Here is a 9,908-nt window from a genome sequence, read left to right as displayed (position 1 = left end):
TTTTTTTTATAGATTTTTATATGTGTTTGGTATTTGACCAACTTGAGAAGTGAAAAGTAGGTATATCATTTCGGCCGTCAGCTGTCAGATGCTAGCCAGATGATAATGGAATCTGTGTCTAGCCCAAATCTCTCTCTTAACAGAAGCTGTTATTTCAGTTATCTGTTTTAATGGGCCTATGGGGAGGGGCGTATCTAGGGGAAACAACGCCTATGGCAAGTACTGTAATTGCGTCCCTGTCCAAACATATGACACCAATATTTTTTATTTTTATTACCTCAGCCAAGGAGATTATGTTTTTACCGGCGTTTGTTTGTTTGTATGTTAGCAACTTTCAACAAAAGTTATGAACAAATTTTGATGAAATTTTCAGCGAAAGTCATGAATGACACAAGAACCAGTTGATTAGATTCTAGGAGTGAGCCGAATCATTGTCTGGATCCAGGACGTCATTACGGAAATATCAATTTTTGTGAATAACTATTGAACTAATAATGATATCAATGTGATTCCAAATGCCAAAGATATGCTTTCATGGAAAAAATCTAAATCTATGATTTAACAATGCCATATTGGCGATAGGAGCTGCCTTGGCAGAGGTCTGACCTCCGAATGCAATCTCTATTTCATTCCAATATACCTAGAGAGTATTGTAGTAAGATATAGAAAGAACTGTTCAAAAGAAGAAGAATCCAAAAGACTTTGTGAAATGGAAAATCGAATTGAGGGATTGTGAGGAAGAGTGTGTTAAGGAGATTATTAAGAGAAATAAACGAATCCAACCAGCCTTCATTGAATAAAAGTTATATTCATATATATAGGCTTTATATAAAACTTTTGTTTAAGTATACATATCTAAGACTATGTATTATATTTTTAATATGATTATTATACTTAGTCGCTATCATCCGCGTGAGCGAAGTAGCGCAAGGAAACAGACGAAAGAATGGCCCAACCCACCCTCATACACATGTATATGCATAAACGCCCAAACGCGCACATATACATACCTATACATTTCAACGTACACATACATATACATACACAGACATATATTCATACTTGCTGCCTTCATCCATTTCGTCGCCACCCCGCCACACATGAAATGTCACCCCTCTTTCCCGAGGCGCGCGAGGTAGCGCTAGGAAAAGACAACAAAGGCCACATTCGTTCACACTCAGTCTCTAGCTGTCATATGTAATGCACCGAAACCACAGTTCCCTTCCACATCCAGGCCCCACAGAACTTTCCATGGTGTACCCTAGACGCTTCACATGCTCTGTTTCAATCCATTGACAGCACGTCGACCCCGGTATACCACATAGTTCGAATTCGCTCTACTCCATGGACGCCTTGCATGTTCAGGCCCCGATCGCTCAAAATCTTTTTCACTCCATCCTTCCACCTCCAATTTTGTATCCCACTTCTCGTTCCCTCCACCTTTGACACATATATCTTCTTTGTCAATCTTTCCTCACTCATTCTCTCCATGTGACCAAACCATTTCAATACCCTCTTTTCTGCTCTCTCAATCACACTCTTTTTATTACCACATTATCTCTCTTACCCTTTCATTACTTACTCGATCAAACCACCTCACACCGCATACTGTCCTCAAACATTTGATTTTCAACACATCCACCCTCCTCCGCACAACCCTATCTACAGCTTTGCCTCACAACTATATAACATTGTTGGAAAAACTATCCTTTCAAACACTAATCCTTTGCTCCGAGATAACGTTCTGGCCTTTCACACATTCCTCAACGCTCCCAGAACCTTCGCCCCCTCCCCCACCCTTTGACTCACTTCCGCTTCCATGGTTCCATCCGTTGCTAGATCCACTCCCAGATATCTAAAACACTTCACTTTCTTCAGTTTTTCTCCATTCAAACTTACCTCCCCAATTAACGTGTCCCTTAACCCTACTGAACCTAACAACCTTGCTCTTATTCACATTTATTCTCAACTTTCTTCTTTCACACACTTTACCAAACTCAGTCACCAACTTCCGCAGTTTCTCACCCGAATCAGCCACCAGCGCTGTATCATGAGCGAACAACATCTGACTCGCTTCCCAGCCCTCTCATGCACAATAGACTGCATACTTGCCCCTCTCTCCAAAACTCTTGCATTCACTCCCCTAACAACCCCATCCATAAACAAATTAAACAACCATGGAGACATCAGACGCCCCTGCCGCAAACCGACATTCACTGGGAACCAATCACTTTTTTCCTACTTGTACACATGCCTTAATTCCTTGATAAAAACTTTTAACTGCTTCCAGCAACTTACCTCCCACACCATATATATACTCTTAATACCTTCCACAGAGCATCTCTATCAAGTCTATCATATGCCTTCTCCAGATCCATAAATACGACATACAAATCCATCTGTTTTTCTTGATATTTCTCACATATATTCTTCAAAGCAAACACCTGATCCACACATCCTTTACCTCTTCTGAAACCACACTGCTCTTCCCCAATCTGTATTATATTCATAGTCATATATATATAGGTTAAGTAGAAAGACTCACCAGAACATAAATTTAACTATAACCTACTTAAGCCAGAGGTACCCAGCCTATGAAAATTACACTGCAAAATTAATGCTGAAAACCTTTGGTTCTTTGAATGGTAAATAAAGAAACTGTTAGTAACACGAAAGTATTTTTGGAAATATACCTATGTATATATATCAAATGAAAATACAAGGTGTCCTAAAAAGATGTACTCACATTTTGACTCTCATAACTCATTCAATTTTTTCTTTTCTTTTCAGGTCCGATTAACAGCTCATTAATTAACAAATCATAACGCAAAATTAAAACTACAACTGCACCTTCCTTGCTTTTACTGATGCGAACTGGTCTTTGATTTGCTCAAAGTCAGTTTTCTCAGTTTCTTTTTCTACACTGAGCAGAGCAAGATCACAGAGTCTGTCTTGACCCATAGAAGCTCTCAGATATGAAAGTATTAGTTTCATCTTGCTAAATGATCTCTCACAGCTGGCCATGGAAACTGCGATGGTTAGCATTATCTGAAGAGAAATGCGAAGATTAGAAAGACACCGTCATCTCCATACTGAGCAATGAATTTGAGTTCTTCAGGTGGAGTTATCTTTATGTTGGTACGACTTGACAGCAGCATTCTGCAGTCTAAAATTTCCTTTTATATCTGCTGTCCATCAGTATCAGAGATCTACAGTTCACATAAACCTTCACACTTCCTATTTAGGTCTTTGCTGTCAGACACTGTAAACAAAGTTCACTCTACACTGAGAAGGTACCCAAAACTTGCCTTCTGTGTCATGCAAACGAATGAACCTTTCAACATTTTTCTGGGATGGCCGGTCGACGTTACAGGCGCGAGTGTTGCCTAAATGACTCTCTTTCTATTTCCTCTTGTCTGTTACCCAGCATTCTTGTGTCCTCATCAGACAATTTGTTTTCTTTCGTCTTACCGACTTTTTTTCTACTTCTATTTTCCATTCAGTGGATCTTGCTTAGCTTAGTGTAGAAGTAGGGCAAGTGTTTTTCCTATTGTATTAACGGCACGTTGGTGGTTGTCTCTAGGATTGATGTGTGGGCTGCAATTATGTGACAAATGAAAGATATGAAGAAGTGGTATGTGACAATGTGACAGTCATGGGGGGGGCGAGACTTGGAGGAGGGAGCTTGGCTTGGGTTCTTGTTGTCGTCATCCTTGAGGCACTATTATAATCACTTCTGGCGTTGCTGGTGGTTAAATTGGTGCAGAGGGTAATATTTAGTTGGGACGCGATTTTGATCGGCCTAAGACATCCCACTACTTCTGACATTGCTCCACGGGCTTCTTGTGTTTGTCAGGAGTCGAGTCGAAAATGAGACCCATGGTACTAGCTCTTAGAAGGCTTCTCAGAACTCTGGCGTACAGTGGATGCCATCAGGTGGATAAATTTTTATTCTGGACACTTGGTGAAAGATAAGAAGTGGTCTCTGCTTGAATGTGTTTCATAGGTCTCGTGTTTTTTGATGGGGACATGGTCAAAATGGCCGGTAGTTTGGTAGTTCACTAAGCCAAGGGAACAATTGCAACCTTAGGCCGTCTTGATCATAGTTCTAGCTGATGTGACTCTGTTGTACTTGCAAAGTCAGGTTCGAGATGCTGGAATTCCATGAAGTGTGATGGATTCTTGTTAAGATATCACGTCACTTTCTGCTTTCCCTTCTCAATTTGTTTTGAAGCTCCTTGTCAATAACTCTGTTATCAACTAAATTTTTTTTCATTTCTTTCCAATGGGTGAAGCAATTACGGGGTTGATTCTATGGCATTTTCGTTGTAAACACTAAACCTTTCAGGTACTTTCCTAATGTGGTGAATCCTTTTTTCTTGCTCCATGCGAGGATTGTTGGTCTGACCTGGCATAAGAAGACAAAACAAAGTAGTAGAATGCTGACTTTTTTGATGGGGAACAGACATGACATGAGCATGTCATTCCTCATGTGATCATTTCCTTGTTTTTCTTTTGAAACCAAGTGTTCGCATCTATTGTGCGGGGATTGTTGTTTTGTGGTAGGAAAGGCCTTAACTGTTAATGGGAAATACTTTGAACCAATCTTTTAATTTCTGTGCGTATTGCATCAGGTCGATTTGATTTTAGGCTTTAATACTTTGTCAAACGGCAGAAAGGTTCCTTTGTCTCGTGTGTTGCAGTTATTCTGGTTTTGGGCATGGTCGAGAACATACTTCTGTTCACATGGATCGAGATTTTGCGGTGTGGGGGGGATGGGTGATAGAGGGGATGGGTTTATGTGTTTGTATGGGTCTGTCTTCTGCATCAACTTACATACAATTGGTACTGCCCGTAATGGCATGGTGTTCTGTCATCTCTGGAACCAGATAGAGGAGGTTACAGCGGCTTGACGTAAGGTGGGAGGGTAGCGTTATCTGCAGATTGAGCGTGATGTCTATTGTGCACTAGAGATCGTTATGGCAGGTGTCAATTACTTAAAGGTGGTGCAGGTGATGGATGGTATCTGGGATTCTTGGGTTTCTTCTTGTGCCGGGCTGGGCATTAGTTGGGCTGGTAGTTAGAGGAGGTTGGGGGGGAAGGCAGGGAAGACGGAGGGAGGGGAGACGAAGGATGAGAATTTGGGAGTGAGGATGGGTTTTTTAGGGGATGGGGTGGAGAGTGTTTGGGACTGTTTTGTTGTTTTGGTTAATAGGGGATGGTTTTTACATGGGTTTTGGGATGTTGTACTATGGGGTTTCTTTTACAGATGAATATTAATGTTGTTTGGTTCCATTAGTAAATTTTATCTTCATAGTATTTCAACTATCAGTCCTCAGATTCTCCAGGGCTCGGCAGATTACGGACTAAGGAACCTATTACATATTCCAGACATATGTCAAAGTCTTCTTTTTTATCCTTCTAAAAATAGCCGATAGTATATTTCGAAACAAAACCAAATATCAATCCAATGATCTTTCGAACTAATACCCCATTTCCCGCGTTAGCGAACAGGTAGTGTTCAGAAACAGAGGATTGGGCCCCTTTGGGGGGAAAATCCTCACCTGTCCCCCTTCTCTCTTTCCTTTTGGTATATCAAAAAAAAAAAAAAAAAAAGACCCGAGTGGGGTGAGGTTTCTTAGCCACCAAATCCCTCCCCCTTTTTGCAGACTTTCTCGACACGGGACCAGCGGAATAAGTGGAAAGTTATTCTTTCTCCCTTATACACAGGGATATAATCCAAAATGATATTTGTCATATTAAGAAAAATGTAATGAGCATGTTACACAATGGGGCTTGGTTTAGAATTTGTTAACATAATTGGATGGATATAAAAGGATTTATTCTGTGTAATCATTAAATGTTGAAAGAGGTTTAGGCCAACTTAGATTCTTATTAACTCTTTTAAAAGACTTAAAGTTCAAGACTTTTTTGATCAATAATTGTAACGTAGATCGGTATAAAATGCAACTGATTTTAGCATAAAATTGGACTTTAGTTGAAAAGTAGGCGAGTTGCATTTTTTCTTACAAAACCTAAACCCGTTAATAAAAATGGTCAATCGGGTTAAATAGATGAAACAAACCTGTTGAGTGGCGCAAGGGCAACCTGCCCTACCTGCAATACCCTAGAAGAGACGCCACTGCATCCTTTATTGTGTTTATGGTGGATCGGCAGAATGTAGACCGTAAAAACAAATGATAGTTATTTCAGTTTATTGTATATATCTCTTCATTGGTCATTGCATTATTTTTTTGCTTTTGTAACAGGCAATTATTATCATACTTCTTTAATGGATTTATGTCATGTTGCGCTGGATTAAGGTGCGATTATGTATTGTTGAACAATAACAATTAGCTTGTGCCATTTATGGAAAATGTTTCTCTCCCAATCTCTCTGCCTTATATATTTAAAGCTTCTTGTCATGGACATATTACGTGGTGTCATATGTGGACTGGCATGTGCTTCTTTCAGGCTTGAAAGTGGGAGCTCCTTAGTGTGAGAGGGAAGAAAGTTGGCGGCAATTCGCCTAGAACGTTCTGTATGAGCGTCAGGTTGAGTACTGATCCACTGATATAATCAGGTAATACAGCAGAGAACGAGAAGATTCGCAGGCAGTTTGTGATGTAACCATGAGTTAAGAAAGATAAGGTTAAGATTGCCTTACTGCTAAACTGTGGTGGAAGAGTTGATATATATATATATATATATATATATATATATATATAGATATTTTATTATATTTATTTATTTTGCTTGTCGCCTGGTCTCTCGCGTGAGCGAAGTAGCGCAAGGAAACAGACGAAAGAATGGCCCAACCCACCCTCATACACATGTATATGCATAAACGCCCAAACGCGCACATATACATACCTATACATTTCAACGTACACATACATATACATACACAGACATATATTCATACTTGCTGCCTTCATCCATTTCGTCGCCACCCCGCCACACATGAAATGTCACCCCTCTTTCCCGAGGCGCGCGAGGTAGCGCTAGGAAAAGACAACAAAGGCCACATTCGTTCACACTCAGTCTCTAGCTGTCATATGTAATGCACCGAAACCACAGTTCCCTTCCACATCCAGGCCCCACAGAACTTTCCATGGTGTACCCTAGACGCTTCACATGCTCTGTTTCAATCCATTGACAGCACGTCGACCCCGGTATACCACATAGTTCGAATTCGCTCTACTCCATGGACGCCTTGCATGTTCAGGCCCCGATCGCTCAAAATCTTTTTCACTCCATCCTTCCACCTCCAATTTTGTATCCCACTTCTCGTTCCCTCCACCTTTGACACATATATCTTCTTTGTCAATCTTTCCTCACTCATTCTCTCCATGTGACCAAACCATTTCAATACCCTCTTTTCTGCTCTCTCAATCACACTCTTTTTATTACCACATTATCTCTCTTACCCTTTCATTACTTACTCGATCAAACCACCTCACACCGCATACTGTCCTCAAACATTTGATTTTCAACACATCCACCCTCCTCCGCACAACCCTATCTACAGCTTTGCCTCACAACTATATAACATTGTTGGAAAAAACTATCCTTTCAAACACTAATCCTTTGCTCCGAGATAACGTTCTGGCCTTTCACACATTCCTCAACGCTCCCAGAACCTTCGCCCCCTCCCCCACCCTTTGACTCACTTCCGCTTCCATGGTTCCATCCGTTGCTAGATCCACTCCCAGATATCTAAAACACTTCACTTTCTTCAGTTTTTCTCCATTCAAACTTACCTCCCCAATTAACGTGTCCCTTAACCCTACTGAACCTAACAACCTTGCTCTTATTCACATTTATTCTCAACTTTCTTCTTTCACACACTTTACCAAACTCAGTCACCAACTTCCGCAGTTTCTCACCCGAATCAGCCACCAGCGCTGTATCATGAGCGAACAACATCTGACTCGCTTCCCAGCCCTCTCATGCACAATAGACTGCATACTTGCCCCTCTCTCCAAAACTCTTGCATTCACTCCCCTAACAACCCCATCCATAAACAAATTAAACAACCATGGAGACATCAGACGCCCCTGCCGCAAACCGACATTCACTGGGAACCAATCACTTTTTTCCTACTTGTACACATGCCTTAATTCCTTGATAAAAACTTTTAACTGCTTCCAGCAACTTACCTCCCACACCATATATATACTCTTAATACCTTCCACAGAGCATCTCTATCAAGTCTATCATATGCCTTCTCCAGATCCATAAATACGACATACAAATCCATCTGTTTTTCTTGATATTTCTCACATATATTCTTCAAAGCAAACACCTGATCCACACATCCTTTACCTCTTCTGAAACCACACTGCTCTTCCCCAATCTGTATTATATTCATAGTCATATATATATAGGTTAAGTAGAAAGACTCACCAGAACATAAATTTAACTATAACCTACTTAAGCCAGAGGTACCCAGCCTATGAAAATTACACTGCAAAATTAATGCTGAAAACCTTTGGTTCTTTGAATGGTAAATAAAGAAACTGTTAGTAACACGAAAGTATTTTTGGAAATATACCTATGTATATATTCAAATGAAAATACAAGGTGTCCTAAAAAGATGTACTCACATTTTGACTCTCATAACTCATTCAATTTTTTCTTTTCTTTTCAGGTCCGATTAACAGCTCATTAATTAACAAATCATAACGCAAAATTAAAACTACAACTGCACCTTCCTTGCTTTTACTGATGCGAACTGGTCTTTGATTTGCTCAAAGTCAGTTTTCTCAGTTTCTTTTTCTACACTGAGCAGAGCAAGATCACAGAGTCTGTCTTGACCCATAGAAGCTCTCAGATATGAAAGTATTAGTTTCATCTTGCTAAATGATCTCTCACAGCTGGCCATGGAAACTGCGATGGTTAGCATTATCTGAAGAGAAATGCGAAGATTAGAAAGACACCGTCATCTCCATACTGAGCAATGAATTTGAGTTCTTCAGGTGGAGTTATCTTTATGTTGGTACGACTTGACAGCAGCATTCTGCAGTCTAAAATTTCCTTTTATATCTGCTGTCCATCAGTATCAGAGCTCTACAGTTCACATAAACCTTCACACTTCCTCTTTAGGTCATTGCTGTCGACACTGTAACACAGTCCCTCTACACTGAGAAGGAACCCAAACTTGCCATCTGTGTCATGCAAACGAATGAACCTTTCATCAATTTCTCTGTGAAGGCGGTCGAGTGTTACCTTCATGACTCTTTCAATTTCCTCCTTGTCTGTTAACCCAGCATCTCTTGAGTCCTCATCAGCCATTTGTTTCTTTCGTCTCCGACGTTTTTCTACTTCTAAATTCCATCATTGGATCTTGCTTAGCTTAGATGAGCGAGTGATTATCACAATTGACATACACCGGCAGTTTGTTTTTCTCACTTATTCTTTGTTGGACAGCACTTCTGTGCCCAGCCATCACAGCAGCGTTGTCATAGCACTGTGACCGACCATGTTGTGGCTCCATTTCGTCTTTCTCTGGCTGTTTCAAGATGTCTTCAACCAAGCTCTCAACATCCTTCTGGCTTATCTGGATAAAACCAAGGATCCTCTTTAACACATACTAATTTCCTCTCAAAATCAACTTCCACCTACCTCACTACTTCTGACATCTGCTCACGGTGTGTTTGATCAGGAGTCGAGTCGAACATGAGACCATGGTACTTAGCTCTACGAATGCTTCTCAGTAAACTCTGGCGAACAGTGGATGCCATCAGGTGGATGAATTTATTCTGGACACTTGGTGAAAGATAAGACGTGGACTCAGCATGACTTTTCACATAGGTCACGTGTTTTTTCATGACATGGTCAAAATGGCCGGTAGTTCACTAAGCCAAGAAAATTTCCCACATTGGCGTCATGATCATCGTCTAGCT

The 9,908-nt window shown here is 40.6% G+C and overlaps 1 protein-coding gene across 1 annotated transcript; it reads right to left on the bottom strand.

Moving 5' to 3' along the window:
- Window positions 1-2,838: 2,838 nt before the first annotated feature.
- Window positions 2,839-9,297, bottom strand: LOC139756457 (uncharacterized). The gene is made up of 3 exons (XM_071675914.1): window positions 9,145-9,297; window positions 8,714-8,911; window positions 2,839-3,048 (listed from the first exon to the last, which is right to left on the bottom strand). The coding sequence occupies exons 1-3, from the start codon at window positions 9,295-9,297 to the stop codon at window positions 2,839-2,841; spliced, it is 561 nt and encodes a 186-aa protein (XP_071532015.1).
- Between the last annotated feature and the right edge of the window lie 611 nt (window positions 9,298-9,908).

This window comes from Panulirus ornatus, chromosome 21 (assembly GCF_036320965.1).
Source record: "Panulirus ornatus isolate Po-2019 chromosome 21, ASM3632096v1, whole genome shotgun sequence".
NCBI lineage: Eukaryota > Metazoa > Arthropoda > Malacostraca > Decapoda > Palinuridae > Panulirus > Panulirus ornatus.
This window is presented reverse-complemented; position numbering and strand designations above follow the sequence as displayed.